At 38.7% G+C, this 26,799-nt stretch overlaps 1 protein-coding gene across 7 annotated transcripts; it reads right to left on the bottom strand.

The window, feature by feature from the left end:
• Positions 1-2,569: 2,569 nt before the first annotated feature.
• LOC308644945 (protein FAM221A) lies at positions 2,570-26,262 on the bottom strand. Of its 7 annotated transcripts, XM_081286809.1 has the most exons (8): positions 25,944-26,262; positions 22,383-22,449; positions 21,946-22,119; positions 19,419-19,609; positions 16,527-16,733; positions 10,041-10,148; positions 8,004-8,086; positions 2,570-2,884 (listed from the first exon to the last, which is right to left on the bottom strand). In XM_081286809.1, the coding sequence occupies exons 2-8, from the start codon at positions 22,418-22,420 to the stop codon at positions 2,816-2,818; spliced, it is 870 nt and encodes a 289-aa protein (XP_081142935.1). In that variant the 5' UTR covers positions 22,421-22,449; positions 25,944-26,262; the 3' UTR covers positions 2,570-2,815. The 7 variants fall into 7 exon arrangements, with proteins under 7 accessions (XP_081142935.1, XP_081142932.1, XP_081142933.1 ...); XM_081286806.1 differs by lacking the exon at positions 22,383-22,449; XM_081286807.1 differs by lacking the exon at positions 22,383-22,449 and having other exon boundaries at positions 8,004-8,083.
• Between the last annotated feature and the right edge of the window lie 537 nt (positions 26,263-26,799).

Raw genomic sequence — 26,799 nt, 5'->3', positions numbered from 1 at the left:
CTGCACTAAAATGGATTTCAAAGGACACAAATCACCATTGTGGTCCATTGATTTGTATTTTTCCCTTTTTGAAAGTTGGCATCTCTCTATGTTGCCCAGGCTGGACTTGAACTCCTGGGCTCTAGTGATCCTCCAGCTCAGCCTCCCCTGGAGCTGTCACTACAGGCACCACCATCATGCACAGATTAGAGAAAGGTTTTATGGAAGCCTCGTGATAAATGGAGACCTGGCCAAAGTCTATCTCGCAATGGGTAAAGTGGGCCTGGTCTCACTCTTTATTTCTACAGTCACTGCTTCATATCCTTGCAAGAGCCAAGCAATCTTCCAGAGGACCCAGCAAATTTTCCTTCTATCTCATTGCCTGCAATTGTGTCATGTGCCCAGGTCTTAACCAACAATGAATGCTGGGCCATATTTCCTAAAACAAAGATAACCTGCTCATTAAAAAAAAAAAGGATGGGTATGTAGAAAGTGGTTCTATGGCACTGAAAGTTAATTGCTGTAGAGACTCTCTTTTACAAACCTTGATACACTCTATAAGAACAAAGAGTCAGAAAAAGTGTTTAGGTTTTGATTTTTCCTGATTGCAATTTTGTTTATGGCAAATTAAAATAAAAACCACTTATTGCAGGAAAACCCCAGTCCTATGGATGCAGTCTGAAGACTATACACTATTCCTTCCTTATTACAATAGTTAGGCTGTTGAGAACATTTGGAGTTCAGGCAAAAATGAGATTGGTCTGTTCACACTGAGTTCATTCCACATCTTTCCCCTTCAGTTTGGAAAAACAACAATGTGTACAACATTAATTTTTCAGATTAATTTTATTGTATGTGATGGAGTTGTCTCCACTAGGCATTCTGATTCTCATTAAGTAGGACTCATTCCAAACAAAAGTGTGCTTTTCAGTATTATATTAGTATCCTCTAGAAGATAGTTTCAAGAAAAATAAGCCCCTCCTGCTATAGAATCTAGATGCAGCTGTGTGCATGGCAAAAAGGATGAGCTTAGCCCCCCTTGAATAGCTGGCTGCTCAGCTCCTGCTTTCCTTACAATTCCTTACATCCTACAATTTCCTACTTTTTGAACTTTGGGAATTTCTAGTCCTGATAAGGTTGTAGAAGGGACTGTTTATAATTCTGACCTCTGTTGAAGTTGTCTGGGTTTTACAAAGTAGAAACATAAAACTGTGTGTAGAAAAGTAATTTTTCCCTACAATAAATTTGTAAAGTAGCATGTGAGCGCGTGCACACACACACACACACACACAAACCTCCAGAATATTTGGAGATACTAGTTATCATCATCTCATCTCAAAAGGAAAGAGGTATAGAATGCTATGTGCAGTGCCCAGAGACACACAGATAATGATGGATCCCACAAACAAACCTGGATCCATTTAAGTACCTTGGTATTGCTTCTAGCTCCCATTGCCATAAATGTAACTCAGCATCCCAAAATACCAACTCTAGCCACAAACCAAGGCTCCATTTTGTTGTAGGGACAGACAAGGCAAGGCACCAAAGACAGCAGGAAACAGTTTTCTTTGGCTGCAGTCAGGTTCAGACGGCACAGCTTTTGCTGTAATCAATCAATCCCCTGAACCCTGAGTACAGGTAGTTTCAGAATTTTATACCCAGCATATAATGGGAGGGGCTCAGAAGTTCACAGTCTGCAGAAGTTCACATAAAAGCAGCTTTTTTTTTCCCACTGTTTTGGGCAAGTTAACTCTTCAAAGACAACACCTGAGAAGGGGAGAGCTTCTTCTCCCCTTTCTTTCCTCCCCCTGCCAGCTGTTACCACTGAGCCTAATTGTTAACTTCTCTTATCTTAATAGACATCTCTGTGAAGCTCTAGCTCAAGACCAGAGGCCTTGTTTACACATTTCTGCAAACTACTATACTAGATATATGTTTGTGAAAAACTAGTAAACGGGGTGTCCAGCACCTGGAGTGCTGATTTCTTCCAGGAAAGAGGCCAGGTAAACTAGGGCAACAGGAAAATAGGAAGTTTATCTCATTGAACTCTTTTATTGACAGTCCTAAAATCAGCCATGGTGAAGATTTCTGGAAAAACGCAGTTAAGATTTTCTGTGGAGAAAGAGGGTGCCTACAATTTCCCAAGTCTCCTTTTAGTTGACACAAACCAAAGGTGTCAACTCATACATAAGACTTTGCTCCTTCCTTCTCTCCTGTCTGGTGAGACTTTCTGGCCTGGCCCCAGAACATGCAGTTGGACCTTCAATGATCTTGCCGTCTACAGAATCAACCCTCTGTGTCCTTTGTGCTCTTGCTTTCTCTTTCTTTATATAGCAGAGAGTTAGTTACCAGTGTAAAAAAATCAGTGGATATCTCTAGAAAATTATTGCATGATTCTAAAGTGCAGTTTTTTTATTTAAAAAAATAGACCTTCCAAAACTTAAAAAAAAAATTAATAATTTTAACTTTCAATTTTGAATGAGAAAGTGACATGTTTGTTGACAAACATTGATAATGTCTTTAATTTGTTAAATAGGCTGGAAAAGTTAAATGATAATAGACTAAAAATATTTACTGTATTTTCAGTTTGACTTCTATGAGAATAACCTAACTTCCCTACCCAAGAGAGAGAAAAAGCATATACAAAGTAGTAAATCATTTATTTTTATCAAAATAATATAAGACAATTTCTCCTTTCAATAAATGAACAAAACATCCAAAAAGACATATTTACACAATAAAAAGTAAATTATTTGAGAGAAGATAAACTCTATTATTACATTTAAATGAGCAGAAAGACATATTTGCATGATGGTTTTAAGCTGTCCAACAGCCTTCACGAAGGTTCTGTAGTTGATGGCAATGGAGATTTTCCTTTCATCTTAGCTGCATTTTCCATTTTTACCTGTAAATTTAAAACATTCTTTTATTTACTAAGTAGTAGACCATTCTAAGGAACAAAAGACCGCACATACCTCATTTGGATTCAGGCCTTATTTATCACAACCATGCCACACAGTTAATAAGCTGCCATATACTAAAGCCAAAATCCGATCCTTAAAGAGACATGATTGCCTGTTTTTAAGTGCTGTGATTTTAACTTTACAGAAGCATTTTAATAAAAATAATATATAAATAAACATTGCTTTAGAAGAGAGGATCAGTTAATTTGAACTGCTAGTAAAGAAATTTTTTTAATACTTAAAAGCCTAACTATACATCCAGCCTGTGCACACTGCCTACAGTTACAGAATGCACCTAAGCCAGCGGGACTGCTCTGACACCTGGACTCCTTTAAGGATGCTTCCCTGTAATTCTGGTGTCTATATTCCCACAGTGTTCTTCCCAAAGGCCTTGTCCTCCTCCACTGGAGTTCAAGCAAAGCAGCCGCATACATTCCCAAAGTGGCAGCCTTCTAACATTTCAGACACACGTAAACCCTTCCCATGGGATTAAAGAACACAAAGCAGAACACAACACCACCTGCTTCTTACCCCCACTCATATTCACACACCTCAATTTTCATAGACAAGAGAAGGGGACAGAAAATAAACGAATGGCATGGCAGGTGGAGACAGGGCTTCCTAGCTTTCAACCTGGGAGAGAGAGTGTGAAGAAACCAGGAGGGACCTGGTAAAACCAGTCTATCCAATCCCATCAAATCAAAGCAACAGATTCCCAATAATAAAAGTAATAAAACTAACCTGTACTTCTCCCTCATTATTTTCTCTCTCCTCTGTGAAACCAATCTCATTCAGGAACCTTGCATTCATGTCACTGTCACACACTGTTATCAGTCAACAGGTCATCTGAAGGACCTCCGAAGGACACCCTACTCTAAGGCAAAGATTAGAGGTTTTGGAGGCGAAAGAAGAGCATTTGAATTCTACCTCTTTATCAAAGATTTGGGGCAAGAAATTTAACCAATAGTTTCTCATTTGTTTTAAAAAAAGGCATAGTAATAATAGCTACGTCTCAAGCTTGTTCTGAAGGCATAAGTAAGATTATATAGATAAAGATCTGGATACTCAATAAGTACTCAACAATTGCTGCTCCCCTGTCTCCTCTCATTTAAAGCCAAATGTGAGATTTGCAGTAACACTTGGTAGGAACGACTTCTGAAAATGGAACCCAGGGTCACTTTACCACTGAGCCACATCCCCAGGCATTTTTATTTATTTATTTTTATTTTAGAGACAAGGCTCACTCAGTTGCTGAGGTTGACCTGGAATTTCCAATCTTCCTGCCTCAGACTCCTGAGTGGCTTACAGGTGTGTTCCACCATGCCCAATTATATTAGCTCTTTTTTTTTTTTTAATGCAGCAAACATGCAAAACAACAAACAAAAGCAGTGTTTGCTCACTTAAAATAGTACTTAATACATCCATCTTGAGTCCTAATTACCTCCTTCTGCTACTTTTCTCTTTCTTTTAAAATTTATTTCCTGGGCCTGGGGATGTAGTTCAGTGGTAGAGTGCTTGCCTAGCACTGGTGAGGCACTGGGTTTGATTCTCAGCATCACATATGAATAAATAAATAAGATAAAGTTATAAAAAAAGTTTAAAAAATTTATTTCCTGCATAAAGTGCCTTGCACCTAGCAGATCTTTGAAACTTATTTCCTTATTAAAATTCTCCTTTCTTGGGAAAAAGAGAACAAGCATCATCACAGCAGAAGAAAATAATCTGACCTGATATATAAAAGAAGCAACTTCTCAATAACCTCTGAAAGTAGCTGGTAAACCATGTTACCACGAAGGCTTCAAATGTCCAAACCAACTTACTATTATCATAAGATTCTTCCCACACCAAATGTTACCAGTGATTGGCAAAGAATAGAAGCAAAACCCAGATACCCACATAGCACTGCTCTTGAGAGGGATCCTGAACCCAGAGATACAGTTTGCTAATGGTCCCTTTCCTCTCAACAGTTCTGGAGTCAAAGACAAGGACTACTGATGTGTGAGATACATGTCAACTCAGAGGAAATCATTCCTGTTGGGGTTTCTTAGATTTGAACACCATTAATCATACAGGCTAGACAGGTTATAAGTTGTCTCATAAAGCCATAAATCACACAGGCTGGAGAGTTATGAACTATATCTCATAAATCCAGACATTCCAGGTTTACTGCACTCTGCATGGGCCTGGAATATCCTTTAAAGCATTCATAAATAAGAACTCCTTTCATTATCTTCCCAGAAACAAATACACTGGCATGTCTTCAACACTGTCACACTACCCAGGCCTCTGGAGGACACAGACTTCTAGAACCCAGAACAATTAAAATCAATCTGTGAATGTGTGTGTTCCAAAAATGAAGATCAATTTCATTATAAGCCCTACCCTCAATGAGGCTGCAAAAAAAGCATTTTTTTTTTTAAATCACTCTGGACATTTTATCTCCCTCCCTGATGTCCTCCTACTACCTCTTTTGTCTTTATTATGGTCTAAAAGTTTCTGACCTCCACCCCCAAATTCATATGCTGAAATTTAGGAGGTGGGACCTACAGGCAAGGATTAGGTCATGAGAGCTGGCACCTTGTGCATGGGACTAGCGCCCTGTGAAGGAGACCCCAGAGAGCTGCCGTGCCTTGTCTACCACGTGAGGGCGTAATGAGAAGAGGCCATCTGTGGACCAGACACTGAAATTGCACACCTAGATCTAAGACACCCAACCTCCAAAACTGAGAAATAAAACTGTATACAAACCACACAGTTTAGGAATTTTGTTTCAGCAGTCCCGACAAACTGAGACAAACTTAAGCCAGAGCTTTCCAAAAGAATTTTCAGCAAAGATAGGAATGTTTAATATCTGTGAATATGTGTGTTCCAAGAATGAAGATCAGTTTCATTATAAGCCTTAACCTCAATGGGGCTACAAAAAAAGGCAGCCGCAAGCCACATTTGGCTTCTAAGCACTTGAAATGTGGGTAGTGTGCCTGAAGTAATTCATTTCAAATTTAAAGTCATTTAAATTTAGACTCATGGAGGCACTTATGGTGAATGGCTATAGCACAGATAGTTCCATCTCGAAAAATTTCTACTGTCCAGTTAAGCCTTAACCACTGATCAGGACTCTCTCCATTTGTTCGAAAGTCTTCATCAGGAAAGCCAAGCTAATATATCTCTTGCTCATTTCCTTTGCTCTTGGATGGTAAATTTATTTAGTATTCTTTTTTCATATCTTTGGTTTTTCAGTGAGATCTTGTCTGAGAGAACATAACAGAAAGCAAATGGAGGTCTGGGAGTGTAGTTCTGTGGCAGATGCTTACCTAGCACGCATGAGGTCCTGGGTTTGATCCTCAGCACCACAAAGAAAAAAAAATAGCGACAGGAGTCTTTACTTTTGTGGAGTTTGCTACTTAGCCGGACAGATAATAATACCCTAACTAGAAAACAGTCCCAAAGGAAGCAGTTTCTGCCATACAGCTGAAATACCATCCCCTAATAATGCCTTAAGCCAACAGACTTTCATCTAACAAAAACCAAAGTCAAATTTCTCAAATATGAACACTGCTATGAAACTTTGGGAAGTAGAAAAAAAGTCTTTGTAGTTGATATCCATGAAGGCAAATGTCAATTATGTGTCAACTTTTATGATTTACTATAAATAATTACTTATGCAAAACTTGGTACATATAAGGCACTAGGAAAAAGACAAGGGTGAACAAAACACTATGCTTCTTCTCCAGGCCTTCACACTCTGGGGAGAAGTGATGAAACTGGCCATCACTGAAAGTGGGAACACATCACACCACACTGCTTGGGTCCTAGCAATTGTTAAGACCTTTGTTTAGTGGTCTCTCTTTTTTAAAAGCTATCAGGTAATTTTAACTTGAAACCCCCTTAAAAAACACTAAAAAGAAATAGTACAGATTAAGAATTCAATTTATTTAATCTTCATTTGATAATTTATCATTTTTTGAGAGAGAGAGAGAGAGAGAATTTTTTTTTAAGAGAGAGTGAGAGAGGAGAGAGAGAGAGAAGAGAATTTTTAATATTTATTTTTAGTTCTCGGCGGACACAACATCTTTGTTTGTATGTGGTGCTGAGGATCGAACCCGGGCCGCACGCATTGCCAGGCGAGCGCGCTACCGCTTGAGCCACATCCCCAGCCCGAGAGAGAATTTTTTAATATTTATTTTTCAGTTTTCGGTAGACACAACATCTTTATTTATTTTTTATGTGGTGCTGAGGATCGAACCCAGCGCCCTGCGCATGCCAGGCAAGTGCGTTACCACTTGAGCCACAACCCCAGCCCCAGATAATTTATAATTTTTTATGATACATATATTTTATTTCTAATGAGCACATAATTGTATATATTCATGAGGCAAAGTGTGATATTTTACTACCTACACATAAGTGTAATGACATCAGGGTAACTGGCATATCTATCACCTTTAACATTTATTTTTTCTAGGTGTTGAGAACATTCAAAAATCCTACTAGCTATGTTGAAATGTACAGTTAATTGTTGTCAACCATAGGAATCCTTCTATGTTACAAAATATTGGAAGTTATTCCTTCTACCCAAACACCCCTGTACCTGTTAACCATCCTTTCTCTATCCCCTTCTCCCTGACAATTGCATACTTTAAATTAAAAAATAAATAGACCTTGTACTTAAAAATACACAAATGCCAGATACACATAGAGGATGAGGTTGTAGCTCAAAGGTACAAAACTTGCCTCGCATGAGTGAGGCCCCGGGCTCAATTCCCAGCAGCAGGGAAGAGGGGAGTCCATATAATTTACAAATATGCTGACAGTTGATATTGTTATTTTATTTGTATATTTAATCAATGTTTATGACCTCTATAAACCAATCATAGAATATATCACATTATTCATTAGTCCTGCTTCTTTCTGAATTATTCTATGTAAACCTCCAGGCCTAATACCAACTGTAAGACTTTGCAAATTATTTTTATGATATTCCACATATCAAAGTAAAATCATTCTATAGTGTATTTCTTACAAGTAAATGCTTAATACCAGTGAATTTCCTTAAAAACCTACCCTTTCCTGATATCGTCTTTCAAAGAAAGCCATGTCATCCTCATCAGGTCTCCTTAAGGAAGAATCTTGACTACTTGTGCCTACTGACATGGAAAAAAACTAAGTGATGACATATTTATGACATATATTCCCCCAGAATTGAAAAAAATACAATGAAATATTTCTTCCTGCTAGGTGATGTTTTATTTTCTGAATGAGAAATGGCCCGAGAAGTCCCAAGACCTAATTCTTTTTAAGAAAGAATGGCATCACAAGACAGAAGTAAACCAATAGCAGCAAACATTCTCTCAAATATTCAACTGGCTGTATTAACACAACGTAGCTATTCCATATGAGTACACTTAGCTATGTCCAACTTTTGACATTGCAACTAGAAATCCATGCTGTGCTTCGTACATGAAGGATAATATAATATAATATAATACAAAAGTATGATAAATGCATGATGTAATACATTGCTGTCTGCATTACTGAGGCTTTACTGAAGCCTTGTATAGGCAACCGCAATGATGACACTATCCGCTTTGAATTTTAGCCATCTTTCATAGTATTTATTTTGTAAAATTAATGAAGTTCTAATTTGTAGGCTAAAAAAAAATTTAAATCTGCTTCAGTAAGGAGAATCCAGTTTTCTTTGTAGATCCTCTAAAAGCCTATGGAGAAAAGTTCACCTTCAGTACAAATGAATGTCTTCATTGGGTGCGTCCATTTCCAAAACAAAATAGCAACTTAGACATCTGTTCTTCTGGTTTCTAAAGTATATAAATTCACCCTCAACCAGCAACCATAAAAGCATCTAACCCCAGTAAATTTCCACAGGGTGCAACCATATCTCAACTATCCTCACAAAAGCTTTGTTGAGAACGCTTACAGTATGAAAGGAAAATCCACACCTCTGGAAACTCTGGGTCTATTCCTGGATCAGGTTGAGCCATTTAAACTATGTCCTTGCAGACTCCCTTTCCCAGACTTGCATTTTAATGGTACATGATCACTCTTACCAGAGGTGACTACAGAAAACTAGCATGCAGAGTCTGTACTTGCTGAAAAGTAGCCCTCGAAAGCTCTTTTTGGATGTCCTTGGCCACTGCATTTTGAAGATCACTATACAAACTTCTTTAAAATTTAGTGTTGGTATGCCACGCATCGGCATCGGCACTGGGAAACTTGTGCTTTCTCCTTTCCAATAAGTTAAAAGAACTTAATCGACCTCACCTGCCCCATGCCGTGGCTGCCATTACACTCAGTCTAAACTGAGGCTTAATGCAGCAATTGTATCAATCTTGAAATCGGCCACGATTGTGGTTTTTTTTTTGTTGTTGTTGTTCATTTTTTACATTCAATTATTGCTTCATTGAGTGTTGATTTTATAAGCAGCATTAGAATCTCTTGTGGAGAATGTCAGGGTATATGAAGATACAAATAAAATCAAAGAAAGTTCTCATTTTAAACTATTAAAACCTAAAATATACCATACAATTTCCAGAGCACTTGCCCAGCCTGCATGGAGCCCTAGGTAGGATCCACACCACCAACAAAACAAAAACCAAAAAGCCTTTTGATTTCTATCTTCAGTGTTTTCATTCTCTTTTTAAATAAATGAAATATGGAATACTAGCTGTTTAAAATGAATTTATTTGATCTTAATGTATGAATGGCAAAATCCTCCTCACCCATGGTTATCACTGGATTACATCCCCTCGGGGAGAATCCAAAGGATGGAGGTAATCAGTCCACTAGAGGGCACTCTGATTCAAACACCAGGGCCATAGAACCAGAAAAAGTTCTAAAATTTAATTTATATTATTATTATCAGATTCCTTGTTATTCTCAGATTTATCTATTTTTTCCCCAATAAAAAAATGAAGTTGCTTGCTTTCTTGCAGTGTGTGCCAATATAAAAGAAGAGTAAAACAAAAGGCTAACTTTGAGGTCAAATTGTGTTATGTAATAGTAGAAAGAAGAGAAGCTTAGGAAGGAAACCAAAGCTCAGTATTCTTACTCTGTCCAAAAATATTTCTCACTCTAATTCATTACCATTTGTTAGTGTTTCTGGAGAAGAAGTCGATGGTCCTTGCAATGCTTTTAGAAACGCGTGGTCCATGGCAGTAACTGGAGAATTTAAAAATTCAACCGAAGGTGCACCTGAGAACAAAATACATGCAGAATGAAAATCTGTACTTACAGGGATACACACTAGTTATAATGTCTAATGTGAAGTAAATTAGAATCTAAGAAGACTCATTGGCAACCGTTTTGTTTTGTTTTGTTTTGTTTTGTTTTGAGACAGTCTCTCTGAGTTGCCTAGGCTGACCATGAAATTGTCATCCTCCTACCTCAGCCTTCAAAGTCATTGAGATTACAGACATGTGCCATCATGCCCAGCAGAAAACTCCTTTCTACAAAAAAGAAAATGTTAGCTGGGTACAGTGATGCATGCCTATAATCCCAGCAACTCAGGAGGCTGAGGTGGGAGGATCACTTGAGACCAGAAGTTCAAGACCAGTCCTGGCAACACAAAATCCCATCTCAAAAAAAACAAAACAAACAAACAAACAAACAAAAAAACCCACAGGAATTTTTATTTCAATTTTTATCTGTGACATAAAGGAAAATGGTTAAAAAAAGTATTTTTGCATTTTTCAACACCTTTCTCCAAAACATTTTTTTTCTATGAAAAAATATTGTCCATTAATGTACCTATGTCAGCAAATTACTAAACCCTAATATAGTTACAACATTCTCTATAAGAAACCTCTGGTTGACGAGGATAGAATAAGTGTATTTTTAATCTTTTCCTGATCTAAAAATATATCTAAAAAAGTATAAAAAATAAAGAAGAAAGCTCCTTCTCCAATGATTTAAGGAAATATCCACCATTCCCAAACCACAAATTACCTTAGTGCCTGGACTTCTGGACCAAAAGGAAAAGTACAGAGAAAATGTGCACTTCCTCCAAAACTACCACTTCCCCATAGCCCTGTCCCCACATATGGGCACAGGGAAGGAAAGAAACTTTCAGCCCTAAATGGTTTTAAAGTTAGTCCTATCTTGTAATGTGAACAGTAGAGAAAAATTGTTCAGCCCTTCCAATTCTTGGCCTCCTTCCTTTCCCCAGCCACCCTCTCATGTGGCACATGAGAATATAGGAGTGGGAGGGGAGGTTCAGGTCCATTCAGGCCCTAGTGCTGTCCTCTGGTTGATGCATGTGTTACTGCTCTCAGATGCTCAAGGATGGCCTAACTTGTCATTTGGTTCCTCAGCTTGATAGGACCTGGTGGCCTCATACTGGCTCTCACTAGAAGTACAGACTCCCTCAAAGCTTGCCACTTCTTCTATGGAATCCCCTGGCTCTTACGACCCATCTTCAGTTCTGGCCCAGGGGCCACCTTGTCCCCCTATGACAGATTTCACGGCACTGCCATTATCTCACATTTGAGCTACCTGCCAAGCATTCCCTGAGAGCTAGGAATGATGGACCTTGTGTACCATAAAGGAATTGCATCCCAGCCAGAGGTCACCTCGATTTAGGGGCCTACAGGGCTACAGGGCCCCTCTGCCACTGGGCTCCCCCCAACTTGACTGTAGGACAAAAACAAAGTATGGAAGCATATATCTCCTCTCCTCAATCTCACCTCTCTGTACCTTCTCCCTCTATTCCCTCAGGGGCCAAGAGGAGAGATTTTTCTTTCTGAATACTTTGAAGATACTTGGGTGATAAAATACTAGAAATCATAAAAAGGCAACGATGCCAGCTACTATCACTGTTGTTTGGCATTTTTCTGAAAGTAGTAGCCATTAAATTAATCAAAGTAAGAAGGTTCATAAATATTGGAAAGAGGCAAAAATACCATTATTCGCAAAATATAGTAAAATATGTTTAATAACTCTAACATTAAGTAATAAGACTGATAATAAAAATAGCAGAAAACATTTGCTTTTTTATAAACAAACAGAAAACAAAGGAGGAAAAAACATGCATGATACCTCTTTTATTTTCTTTTTTAGTTATACAGATGGACACAATATCTTTATTTTTATTGATTTTTTTTCTCTTATTATCACCTTTATTTATTTATTTTTATGTGGTGCTGGGGATCAAACCCAGGGCTTCACATATGCAGGATGAGCGCTCTACCATTGAGCCACAACTCCAGACCTATTTTTATTGATTTTTATGTGGTGCTGCGGATCAAACCCAGAGCCTCACACGTGCTAGCAACTGCTCTACCACTGAGCTATAGCTCCAACCCAGGATAGCTATTTGAAAAAGAGATTAAATAACTAGAAATAAACTTAATTAAGAACTGTGCAGGACTTCTAGAAAAACAATTTCAGAATCCCACGTAGCTTCACAGAAGATAAGTGACAACATTTCAAAAATATCAATCATTTCTACCTCAATCTACACATTCTATGTGATTTCAATTAAAATGATAATTCGTATTTTTATAATTTATTTTTTTAACCATAAGATTTATTTTTATTTTTTTTAGTCATACATGCAGCAGAATGTATTTTGACATATAATACATACATGGAATGTACATACATCAATCTTATTGTCTATTCTATTCTGCTGCCCTTCGTATCCCCCCTACTCCTCCCCTCCCCTCCCATCCTTTCTCTCTATCCAATCTAATATGACACACTTTTTTTTCTTTTTCTCATCACAACATCATATATGTATTCTGTATAACAATGAGGTTCTCCTTCCATCTTCCATGCAACTCCCCTTCTCCCTCTTTTTCCCTCTGACCTCTCTTCCCTATTTAGTGGTAGGCTTCTTCTCATGCTCTTCCTCCCTATCCCATTTTGAGTCAGAGAAGACATTCAGCATTTGTTTTTTAGGGATTGGCTAACTTCACTTAGCATAATCCACTCTAATGCCATCCATTTCCCTGCAAATGCCATGATCTTGTTATTTTTTAGTGCTGAGTAATATTCCATTGTGTATAAATGCCACATTTTTTAATCCATTCATCTATTGAAGGGCATCTAGGTTGGTTCCACATTCTAGCTATTGTAAATTGTGCTGCTATAAACATTGATGTGGCTGTGTCCCTGTAGTATGCTCTTTTTCATATTTTTATAATTTCACAAAAGATGCTATGATTCAGTAAAAATTAAAAGGAAAGACTGACTCAGAAAAATTCTGAAGTCATAAAATTAAGCCATAAATTAATTAATTTACTTACTATATGGTTGTATTAACAAAAACAATATGGTAAATTGTACAGAAATATTGAGGCCAACTACGGAGGCCATAGCGTTCTGTAGGTTGAAACCAAACATTAGCTGAAGAACCCAGATCAAGTTGTTAACTTCTATGAAGTTGCTTACTTCTCAATAGATGAATGGCTTAAGAAACTGTGGTATATATCCCACATTTACTATATGGTTGTATTATACACTCCACACACAGTGGAGTCCTAAACATCATTAAAAAGAATGAAAAGTATGGCATTTGCTTATAAATGGATGGAATGAAGAGCATCATGCTAAGTGAAATTAGCCAAACTCAGAAACTCAAAGGTCGAATGTTTTCTCTTATAGATGGAAGCTAGAGTAAAAGAAAGGAAAGGGGGAGGGAAGAATAAGATTACCTAAAGAAGCAATCAAACACTAATAGGCAAGAGAAAGGAAGTCTAGGAGAGTAGAGGAAGGAGAAGGGGGTGGGATAGGAGGGAAAAGGGCAAGGGAACAGGGAGATTATGAACTGAGATCAGTTTCTACGCATGCATGAATATATCCAGATGAACCCAACTCCTATGTATAACCATAAAACCCTCATATTAAAAAACAAAACAAAAGGAAGTTGTTTACTTCTCTGTGCTGTCTCCTAGTGTGTAAAATAAGACTACTCTAACCCATGGAGTTGTTGGGAGGATTAAATGAGGAAATACACATGAAACGGTTGGAATAACCCATGGCACAAAGCCTCCACCATCATCATTATCTCTGTACTTGTATTTGGATTCTCTGTAGCTGATACATAAGCCTATTACAATCATGTACCTATTAAAACTGCAAATTCTACTTTACTTACGGAATTTAACAAGTTAGATGTCTAAACTACCTAGAATAGAAAAATGCATAAAGATATCAAGACAATCTTAGAAAATGAACATAAACAGGAGGAAGAACAAATATCAAAACACCATGAAGCCATCAAAATTTTGTATACATAATATTGGCACAGGACAGACAAACAGGCCAGCAATACAAAATAACAAGTGTGATAGACTGTGTAAAAGTTTCCTATTATTTGACAAAGAATGGTGTTGGATAACTGTCCACCAATTTGGACAAAACCTGAAGTTAGACATAACTATCTCATAGTTTCACAAAAAAGACAACAATTCCAGATGCCTGAAAAAGCTAAAAATGTAATTGCATATTAAGGTAAAATGAAGAAGAGTATGTTTCTAAAATTAGAGTAAAAAATACATTTGAATAGGGAAGGCCTGTCCAAAATTTAAAAACTATGACTTTTTTCCCCTAAGATTAAAAGATGGACTTAGGGATATAGCTTCATGGTATAGCATTTGCCTGGAATGTGCAAGGCCCTAGGTTTGATCCCCAACACTGAAAAAGAAAAGAAAAAAAAGAAAAGATTAAAAAAAAGTGACAGATTGGGAGAAAATATTTGCAACATACAGAAAGAAAGGATTAGTTTTCAGAATAAATAAAGAAGACTTTGCATAAATCAATGAAAAAAGATAAACACAGAAAAACAAGCAAAAATATGAACAGACAATTCACAGAAAGTAAAACAGCCAATATATATGAAAAGATCCTCATCTCACTAATAACAAAGTGACAAAAAGCAAATTGAAGCAATAAACAATTTCACACAACAGACTGGCAAAAATTAAGTTTAATAATATCAATGATGAGCTCAAATGTGAGAAAGTAGGTAAGATGAATCACCATGAGAGGAATTAAAAACAAGTTCTGGGCTGCGGATATTGTTCAGTTCAGTTAGTAGAGTGCTTGCTTTGCATGCACAAGGCCCTGGGTTCAATACCCAGCACCAAAAAACAAAAAAAACAAAACAAGTTCTAGGGGCTGGGGTTGTGGCTCAGTGGTAGAGCACTTGTCTAGCACGGGTGAGATGCAGGTTCGATTTTCGGCACCACATAAAAATCAATAAAGTAAAGATATTGTGTCCAACTATAAGTAAAAAAAATCCAAGAAAGAAAACAAGTTCTGGGACTGGGATTATAACTCAGAAGTAGAGCACTCGCCTAGCATGCATGAGGCACTGGGTTCGATCCACAGCACCACATAATAATAAAATAAAGATATTGTGTCCACCTATAACTAAAAAATAAATATTTAGGAAAAAGAGAGAAGCTTCTGCATTTGGGGAAGACAACTTGCATTCGGCATATATTAAAAATTCACATGAGCACACACTTCACCCCAGCAATTGTACTTCCCTATAGCTACCTTAAAGTCAAAGTCATAAAAGGACACAAGGAAGCAAGTTCAAGTATTTTTCTGCACAAGATTGTTTGTAATGGCAAAAAAGATGGAAACTTAAATGCTATGAACAAGGAAATAGCTAAACTGATAAACTCCAGTGTGGAATATTGTGTAGCAATGAAAAAGAATGAAAATAAATTCATGTTTCCTGACATAATAGGCCTTCAAAATTTTCTAAGAAAAAGAAGTAAACTGTAAAAATGTATGCTTAAGAGAAAATTCAGTTAGTTAATGACAGCAAATTACTCTCTGGGAAAGAAAGTGGCGTAAGGGAAAGAAAGTGGTGTAACGAAAAGTGTGTACAATGGGACTTTATATTTCATTTCTATTGTTTGAAGTTTTACGAGAAAGTATTCATGTATGTTTACATAATTTTAATGAAAAAATAAAATATATCTTTGTTGTAAAAAGAAAATAAAATTCCCACATAGAAGTGTTTAATGTAGACAGGGAACATATTCACCTCCCCAATCTCCCTCAACTCTCTTAAGTTTACAGCTACCTTCAAGAGTTTAGAATACATCCTATTAAACCTTTCCCTATATTAGTTAGACTTACATGTACACAGAAGATATATGGGGGTACATACATGTACGGACAAATTTTATATAGATGTGATTACATGTATGCAGGCAAAGGTACAGATACACACATGAGCACAGGCCTACAATTTTCCAAAATGAGATGATCATAATGCTAAAAACAGGACAAAATAGGGTAACAAGTAAACCGTATCATGTCAAACAAAATAAACATTATTTGGCTACCACAAACAATGGGGATATGAATGGGATACGTACAGGTACTGAAGTAGAAGTGATCTTTCTCCTTGTTTTTTTTTTCCCTAAATTTTCTATAATGACAATGTATCACATAGTGGCAATGAAATCTTCTAAAGATTAACAATCAACTGAGGGAATATGTTCTAAAAAAATAAACATGATGAACATAAATTGCTCAACAAAGACTTCACCACTGTTAGCGCCATAAAAATCATGACAAGATCACAATTCATCATCTGTCATCACTTACCGATCCCACTGTCATCTAATCGCAGGTAGCCTTCTGCCAGTGAGCTGAAACCAGTTAATCCTCCCATTGCTGCATAAGGAACATCCTGTCCCACTGGTTTTCCCTGAGCCATTCTTTCTTGCTTTGTTTCCACGACTGTGTCATGGGCATATGCAGGCTGACCACAAGCACACGTGAAAGAGCTATGGAATCCTGAACACTTGGAACCTGAATAAAGACGGAAAAGATGTTACATGTTTAAAATTCAGGGACTGTACTGTCCACCCAAAGGATATGGTTTGGCCAAAGATGGCTGAATCTAGATCCTCCGACCCTTTATCCCAGTGTCTCTGACCTCCCTGCAGGCCACTGCTCTTACTTCTGAAAGATGGTGAAGATGGTAAGTGGGTACATAAGGTACATAGAAGGAAAAAGATTTTTTTGCAAAACCAGCTGGGACTAAAGAAAGGAAGTTAAAGAATGCAGTATAGGAAATGCAGACCCTGTCCTCAAAACCCAAGTTAAATGCACATATGATGGGGACAGCCCAGTGGGCAGGTCCAGGTTGAAATCATGTAGAATACCCTACAGATCAACTCCGATAAAAGCCATACAGAAAAACCAACCCATAAACCCAAAAAAGATCCAAAGGATAGTACTGACGAATGCTACAACACCAAGGAGTCATGAAAATATTATGCCAGGTCCAAGAAGTCAGTCACAAAAGACCACATATCTTATGATTTAACTTACATGAAATGTCCAGTACAGGCAAATCCATAGATATAGAAAGTAAACTGGTGGTTGCAAAGGGGTGGAGAGAGATAGGAATAAGGAATGACTACTAACAAATATGGAGTTTCTTATTAAGGTAATGAAAATGTTCTAAAATGTATTATGCTGTTACCTGCCCAAGATTCACTTTGATGAATATATTTAAAATCATTAAATTGTATGTCTTAAAGATATGCATTATATCTAAATAAAGGTTTTATATTAAAAAAAAACAAGCCATATTGGATGGAAGCCAGAATATATCATTAGTAGAATCATTACCAGCTCACACCTCTCAAAAATAGAGAGAGCCATGACACATAAATCTGCTTTATCCAACACTTATATGAAGTCTTTGAAACATGTTCATTTCTGCTCCTTTCAATTTAAATGTTTTAGAGGTTAAGTTTCCCTTATCAAAAGTTTTTGGGCCTGGAAATATTTCAGATTTTAGACTTCTTTGGATTTTGGAATATTTGCATAGACTACTCCCCAATCTGAAAAATTTTGAGTATCATATCAGCCCCCCCACCAAATTTTTGTTTTATAACAGGGATTGAATTCAGGTGCACTCAACCACTGAGCCACATCCCCAGCCCTATTTTATATTTTGTTTAGAAACAGGTTCTGATGGAGTTGCTTAGCACCTCACTTTTTGCTCAGGCTGCTTTTGAACTCGAGATCCCCCTGCCTCACCTTTCCAAGCCACTGGATTACAGGCATCCACCACCTCACCTGGCTCAGCTCAAATATTTGATGTGTGAAATTCTTTTTAGAAATCTGAAAAGGGGCTGGGGTTGTGGCTCAGCAGCAGAGCACTCGCATAACTCATGCAAGGCACTGAGTTCCATCCTCAGCACCACATAAAAATAAATAAAGAAATAAAGGTATTGTATCCAAGTACAACTAAAAAATACACAGACATTTATATATATTTTAAATCTGAAAAAAAACTTAGTTGAGGCCTGCAGTTGTAGCTCAGTGGTAGAGTTCTTGCCTAGCATGCACAAGGCCCTGGGTTTGATCCCCCAAACAAGAAGAACAAAAGAGGAAGGAGCAGGAGAGAAGAACAAGAAAAATTTAGTTGATTAAACTCCTACTTTTTAAATTTTTGAATCAGATTGGATCGTGTCTTGTAATTCTCTAAATAAAATCTATTCCCATAATTTATGAGGTTAGAGTTAATGATTATTAAGCATACCAATAACTCTATGTATCTATACATTAAATTTTGCTTAGTTGTTTTTTTATTTTTCAATTCAAGATAAGATAAAAAAAACAATTCAAGATAAGATAAAATTCAAAATGAAGAGATAATTGCAGATATCAAGAGACCAAAATACCAAGAGGCTGAATTGTGTTTGCAAGTGAGGAAGGTCATGCTCATGCCTACCACTATATTTCAGTGCCTGGAATGATAGTGCCTAGGACAGAGTAGGTGCTCTGATTTATTTACTGAATGAAGTGATGTGATGTGAATGCCCATTTGACTCCTCCTCTCTTAGGCTTTTGTTGAAAAGAAGAATAAGAAGAGTTGTTTTTGTCAGGGCTGGATCATTAATAAAGATATTTTATTGTGGGGGATTAGTATTGGGGATTGAATTCAGGGACACTTAACCACTGAGCCACATCCCCAGCCCAATTTTGTATTTTATTTAGAGACACGGTCTCCCTGAGTTCTTCAGCGCCTCGCCATTGCTGAGGCTGGCTTTGAACTCAAGATCCTCCTGCCTCAACCTCCCCAGCCCCTGGGACTAGAGATGTGCCTCATAATAAAGATATTTTGTGTAAGTAAATTAAATATATATTTTGTGTTAAGTAAATCCACATATAATGTAATTTCATGCGTGAAACTCTTATAAAATAGGATGATCATAAGGAATAATCCAGGGCCATGAATAATTTAGATAATGTGTGTGAGTTAATGAGGGTCTTCCTTGAGTTTCTTATCCACATCTATCTCGGTTTTAACCAAAGCCACTTCAGCCCCACATAGACACCCTCCCTCCTGTGCTCTATTCCAGTCTGCTTAGCTCTTTAATATTGGCTCTGTACCTGATTAAACTGGTACAAAGACACATTCAATATTCAATAGAGAAATTCAACCAACCTGTGGCTATGTATAATAGTGTAACTTACATGCATTGCATATAAAACCAGGTGCAGGGCTGTGTTGATCAGCAAAGTGCTTGCACCTGCAGCGAACAGGCTGCGTGCCATTCAAAGGCACAAAAAGGTAAGCCCTGCACTGGCAGCCAGTCACTCGGCAAGGCAGATCAATGGGGCGCTGCTGTGGAATTGTTTCAAAGTCAGTTTTATGTTGCTTATACCTGAAAAAAGAAAGGGAAGACATACAAACACAATTGGGTATTGCCAAAAGTTACAATCTCTATTCTGTCAGATGCAAATACAATTCTGTTTTGTTTGGTTTTGCTATTCTTGTTAATAAGGAAAACAAACTCCTCTGTATGCAGTATTTGTCAGCTTTGGTCAGAGGGCATCTTCGTACTTTTACATTTTTTTTAATTATATAAGAAGTTTCACAGCAATACCAAGATACATAAAATACTTGCTCATCCTTGCATAACCTGAGAGTGTCAAAGAGGTTCTTTATAAAAATGCTTTTGAGGGGCTGGGGATGTGGCTCAGCGGTACAGCGCTTGCCTCACGAGTGCAAGACCCTGGGTTCGATCCTCAGCATCACATAAAAACAAATAAGTGAAATAAAGGTATTATGTCTAACTACAACTAAAAGATAAATATTTTTTTAAAAAAAGAAAGTTCATTTTGGAATATATGCCCTAAAAATAATTACACATAAAGAAAAAGCATTGTGCATAAAAGCAATATTAATAATAGTATCTATAATAGCAAATATATACCATATGTGTACACGTGTACATATGTATATACATACATACATGGAATGGATAAGCAAACAACTAGGGGATAGTTTTCAAATTTTTTTAACCCTTTCTTCAAATAAAATCTTTCACAGACAAATGCAACCTCAGACCCAGGTAGCCTGAATATGAAATAACAAAAGCAGAGTCAGTAAAAGAAGGAATTGAAGCCCCCCTTCCCTTCCCTAACCTGCCCTTCCAGCTGCTGCACCCTTGAGTCTTGCTCACTTCTCAGTGAACACTGGGCTAGCTGGAGTATCAGAAGGTATTAAAAATCTTGTCTGAGATTACTCTAATAATGTAAGTTATTGTTTATATAATAAAAATATATACTTCTGTGATTCTGTCATTAAAAAAGAGCTCAATATTTTATACACACACAAAACCAACAACTAAATGAACTATGCAAAGAAAAATTACGTAGATAAAGCTAGTAGTATAACAGCAACTGGCTGTTGGATGGTGTGTGTTCTATATACCTCCCCATTTTCCTTAATGACAATGTCTCACTTCCATAACAAGGGGAAAAAATAGTTTGAATAGAGATCTCAGTACTACAAATTTCTCCATTGAATTTGGCTGGGTTTTTGAGGGTCAAATCCATGCTCTACAAATGCTACATAGGTAAGAAACTAGCATGAAATCTTTACAAGAATAAATTATAAAAGTATCATAAATTTACCAAACCCTTCTTCAGTTCTAAAAGATAGCAACACATGCCTCTCCTCCATCCATCACAATGTTTTTAACTGAGATTGTTAGATAAGCTTAAAGTCAATCCATATACACATTACTCATCCTAGCAACTGCCTAAAACAACCTCCGGCAAAGTGCAACTGTAAACAGCAACTACACAAAAAGTCTCTCAAAAATGAGCCCCAGGAATTCCTATCAAAACAAGAAATTTACCCTTCAGTGGTTTCCTCAGAATAAAAAAATTGAAAACACGTAATAGGTTCAGTAGTTTTTCTGTGAAGCAGTTTGATCATTTTGATCTTTACAACTGTGAGAAGGTAGTAAAAATCTGAAGTAGAGCATGTACACAGAGAAATGCAAACCTTAGACCCAGGCAGCCTGCATCAAGGACTGGAGCCCCCTATACCTCCTTTGCCTCTGTGATTTTCTTGGAACATGATCCTTGTAACCAAAAGCAAACATTGTAACAAAAGCAGTGTATGCTTATGTTTTTATTTCTAAAGAAAGGTTCTTTTAAAAAAGTATCAACACAGCTGTTCTTTAAGATGGGAAGGGTGCTTAGTAAATTTGAGGAGGAATGGTCGTTTATCAATGGGTAGCATGGGACAGGTGGACACTGCTTCCTAGCCAAACTGAAAGATCCACAGCAGAGTTGCGGGAGCACCAATATCTTGTTCACCAAGAAAACAGACGTGCTTAAGGCAATAGTCTATGAGTCTAAAAGAATAGAACCAAAAAAAAAAAAAAAAATTAATGACAAAAAACTTTTAGGTATTTCTATTGTTTTATGTAAAGGCCTATTTTTTAAGGATTTTTGTTTTGTTTTCTTTTGTTTTGTTTTACTTGTAGATAGACTGCGTGCCTTTGTTTACTTTTATGTGGTGCTAAGGATCGAACCCAGTGCCTCACACTTGTGAGGCAAGCACTCTGCCACTAATTAACAGCCCCATCCCAAGGCCTATTTTTAAATGTTTCTTAATCATCACATTATTACTTATGGAAGGAGAATATGTTTTGCTATTGTTCTTATTTTCTAGTCATGAGAAAATAGCAATAAACTATGTTACCTATGTGTACAAAAACACAGTGTCTCCGGGCCAATGAGTTTACAATCCATTCCTGTTGGTGATCGCCAGCTCACAAATAACCTGTTCTGTAAGCGCATAGGTAAAACTTTCTTTTTGTATTCTTCATATTCTTCAGGAGTAAAAAGTTTCCCTCCATCGTCCTTACCAACAATTCTACAACAGAAATCATTGTTCTTATTACCCTTGAGAATGTTCCAGGTTACACATACTAAACTCTAATTAAAACTATACTTGTATAGTTAAAGGAAAGGCTGCTTTGAGGTTTTTTTGTTTGTTTTGTTTTAGACACCTGTTAAGAGCCCCATTACAAACCATGATAATAAAACTTTTGCTTCTGATGGCGTTCAGCCATGCTACCCCAAAACATGACTCCTTGGCATTTGAGGAAGCAGCAGAAGCAGGAAGGCCACTCTCACCTTCCCTGTGTTCTTCTTCCATACAGTAGGTCATACATCAGTCATTCCAGAGGTCCCCTCCCCATACCTGGAGGAAAAGCACATGCTGGAGGAGATACCATGACAGGGAGAAGAATCTGAACAAATAGGCCTTACTAAATGCTCCCCAATTTGTACCATTAGGACACACCCTTTTGTCCTTTGGTCATACTTCTCCAGGACTATCCACTCTTTATCAAACCTAAGCATAAAAACACACAAGATCTCCTGTTTCTTTGGGTCTTCACTTCTGAAGGGTCTTATAAAACTGAAATAAATTGGCAAGCTTTTCTCTTGTTAATCTGTCTTTTATCATAGGTATCTCAGCCATGAACCTAGTGATGACTGAAGAAATCTCTTCTCTCCTACTATTCCCTGATAACAAAGGATTATAAATTAAAAGTCAATGATTTCACACCATCTGCCTTTACTGATTAAGGCATATCAATGGAAGATTACTATATATTTATCTCAGTTTCTCCTATGACTCTGAGCCAGACAGGTTCGTTCTTCTCATTAAAATCGAGAGCCTAAGCTGCTGAAAATCTAATGTTTTTGTCTTTAAAAAAAATAGTACCAACAACAACAAATCAATGAAGAAGCCAACATGACTAATTCCATACCTGAACCTAAGCCCTGGCCAGGAGTTTAAATTTATGTAGGCTCTGAAAACCTGCTTGGATTTGCACAGGCTCATACCGACACTTGGGTATTGGACAATTAGGTGTTTCATTGCTTAATTTCAGATTCCAAAATTTTATGGGAAAAATCAAGCCATCACAATTTCTGGAGGAAAAGAAGGTACAACTAAACAAAGGTCTTCAAAGAGGAAGACATTTCTCCATGAAAATGCACCCTAACTTCTAAAAATCATAAAAAGTGTCATTTGTGAAACGCAGCATAACTTTTTTTATGGAATACATACATTTTTCTGAACTTGAAACTGTTCGTTGAGGTAGAAAATAAAAAAAACAATTATGAAATCCTTCAACTTTCTTCCTTATTTAAGCAATTGAGATATACAATAGAAAAAAAACCTTTTTTTTTTTTTGTTATTCTTTTTGTTGTTGTTTGTTTTGGCAGAGCCCAGAGGTACTCTGCCACTGAGCTACATCCACAACCTTTTTCATATTTTAATTTGAGACATCTTCTCTCTAAATTGCACAGGCCATCCAGGACCTGTAGATCTTCCTGCCTCAGCCTGGCAATTTGCTGAGATTGCTGGCATGCAACCACACCTCTGTCCAAAGGACATTTACTTCCAAGGAAAACTGAGGATAATTACACTTTATTATTACATTCAAGAAGAATACCTACAGAGAACAGAAAGGTATCTATCTATCTATTTATTTACACTTTTATTACTAGATGGATACAATACCTTTATTTTGTTTATTTTACATGGTCCGAGATCGAACCCAGTGCTTCCCGCATGCTTGGCAAGTCCTCTAGCACTGAGCCACAACCCCAGCCCACAGAAAGATCTTAAAATAAACCATGTTTTTCTTCCCAGGGCTGGAGATTGAAATCATGACCTCACACATGTTAAACAAGCATCCTAAATCTGAGCTACATTCCTGGGCCTTTTTTAAAACTTTGAGACACGTCTCACAAAATTGTCTAGGCTGACCTGGAACTTACTACAGGATTCCCATGACTAAGTGCAGATCTTTTAAGGAAGAGATTGTTTTTCAAATTTTACACCAGTGCCTCTCAAATTTTATTGTATTTCCAGATCCCAGGAAATACTGGGATCTGGAAATACAGTAAAATTCTCAGATCTGGGGTGGGCCTGAGATTCTCTTTTCCAGCAAGCTCCCTGGTCATATCTATATTACAGTTCTCAGCTTCAGGCACTTCAGCAAGGACTCTACACTTGCCCTCCCACCTGCCTCCCCCGAAAACACTTAGGCATGACCAAATCAAGGAAAACTGAGGAAGAAAATTTCATTTCTGATGGACACTCATCTTTTTGACCCTTCTCACAGATCCTCTTTCATATCTCAGCACCCAAGTCCGGTTTTCCTGGCCTTTCTCAAATCCTGATGTTAAACAAGGAATCTGATAATCCCTTTTTATTAAAGAGAAATGTTGGTGCTATTTATGCTTGCAAAAAATAATATCCACAGGCCTTCCCTTAGCACTTTCTGGGCAAGGGACAAGCGGAGGCCCACAATCCTTACATCTAAGTATCTAAGTACTCAGTTGTGAGAAATAGAAAGTTCAGTGGTCCGTTTTCAAAACACACTCCTTAGCCTTTTGGGGGTGTAAAGTCCATTTTACCTACAGTCCTTCCCTTTGCCCACCCTGATTGTACAATTAGCCAATCACGTAGATTATAACCCCAGGCTCCTCCTATCAGGACAAGCACAGCCTTAGGGATAAAAGCAGGTGGACTGCCCTTCCCGCTCCCAGTGTGCTTGCTGGAGATTTTCTTTGGTGGCATGCCCTTCTGTATTTCTAACATCAGTCAACACCAGGGCTCAGCAACTTGCTCCCAGGGAAAAAGCACAAAAACACGGAGGTTACAGGAGCCGGTTCTGCCCCGGGTAAGGGCTGAGTGTAGTTTCTATAACCTGCCTTACCCAGACCCACCTAAGAGGACATGGGGACTGATCCATCAAGTTCCCTCCACAATCTCACGATTCCAGCTCAGAATTTTCAGTCACTTCTAAACTAGCAGTCAGCTGAGAAACCCATCCGCCAGAGAACCCATCTGCCCGGGACCCATCCCCAGTCGTTGTCGTGCTCCCCACACCCTCGCCCGACCTTTAGAGTAACCAGCTTTAGGGAGAGTCGCCTCCCAAGCCCAGCCAGGATTGTGTCACCTATCATCGGTACATACACAGCTCTCCCCTTCAACTTCTCGTCCTTCTGCCAGTCCTCTCGGTATTCCCCATTCCTCTGTTTTCCAACTGTCAACATTTTTTGTTAGAAGATGGGGGAGGGGCGGAGGAGGGTTACAAATCCTTCCATCCAAGTGCCTCAGCCTTTGTCAGAGCCTTGACAGTGAATCACATCCTCAAGCCAAAGGAGAGGCTGTTTCCTGTTTGGGATACAAGACTCCAAAGCCATCAAAACCACACCCGTTGGGGTGTTTTTGTCCAAACCAGCACCTCGGGGTTGGGAGCACGTTCCAAGGTCACGACTTGCCCTAACACTGGAATAACGTGCGAGCTCGGGGTCTGCTAACTGAGTGTGCTCAGTGTGGGATTCTCCAGGGGCCACATAGGAGTGGGGGAAACCACGGGGCTCTGCACGAATATAGTTAACATCCCTCTTGGAAGGGGAGGCAACACCGCCGCGGCAGACCCCGATTGCTGCCTGGAACTCCGGGTCAGCATATTTAATTTCAGCAAGACGAGATGTGAAGTTAATCTAGGCCTCCCTCAACGGCCTGGGAAGAGATCCCCCGATCCCCAGCGCTCGCCCGGCAGGCAGGTCTCGGCCAGCGCCACCAGTCCCCCTCGGCGAGGGAGACGGAGCCGGCCCCGGCGTTCTCGCCCGGCGGAGGGGCGGGACGTGAGCCCCGAGCGGCCTCACCTGCGGTACTCCAGGTACTCGTCCACCGCCTCGGCGCCGCCGGGGGGCAACCTCAGCCGCTCCATGGCGGGGGGGGGGGGGGGAGGCTAAGACGCCTGCGCCACTCGCCCAGAGCTCGGCCTGCGCGCGCCAGCACACAGCCGAGCAGCCGGGACAGCCCCGTGGATTGGCCCAGCCCGCAGATCCCCGTGGGCGGGCCCAGTGACCGCGCAGGAGGCGAGCGCTGCTACCTGGCCCCGCACAGGCAGAGGCACGTGAGCCCCTGTGCTGCAGCATGGCCCGGGCAGGGTGGGGGCAGTTTGCAGCCGGCCAAAGAGGATTCCCGTCACCGCTCCCTTCTGGCCAGTGTCCTTGTGAGTAACAAGGGAGAACAATGCCTTGTATATCATGGATTCACTTAATCCAAGTCTTGGAAACAAGCTATTTCCAGAAGGTCCTGGTGTGTTTGAAGCTGGCCTCACCACAACAGCAGTGTTTTCAAAATTGGCTTTCAACACTAATAAGGGGACTGAAGGTATCACTCAGTGTTAGAGCATGTGTTGGGCAAAAAGGAGGCCCTGGGTTCCAACCTCAGGACCACAAAAAATAATAAATTTTAAAAACTGGATATAACACAGTCACAGGTATTTGAGTCTAGTTTGACAAGAAAACATGGTCCTCAAAAAAGTACACAATAAGTTTAAGGGAAAATAATTTACTTAAGCTTTTGATGGTTTATTTTTAATGGTTTTTGTTGTTGTTGAGAAACCAGCCTCTACATCAAGAGCAAAGTCTGTGCAAGGAAGGGGGCGTGACCCTTGTCCTTGAAAAAACCCACAGAGCACTCCTAGGCACATACCCACCCTGCTGAGTTGTT

The sequence above is a fragment of the Spermophilus citellus genome, assembly GCF_964194105.1.
Source record: "Spermophilus citellus genome assembly, chromosome: 3".
NCBI classification, from domain to species: Eukaryota; Metazoa; Chordata; class Mammalia; order Rodentia; family Sciuridae; genus Spermophilus; species Spermophilus citellus.
Note: the sequence above shows the minus strand (reverse complement) of the source record. Positions and strands in the feature narration are given on the sequence as shown.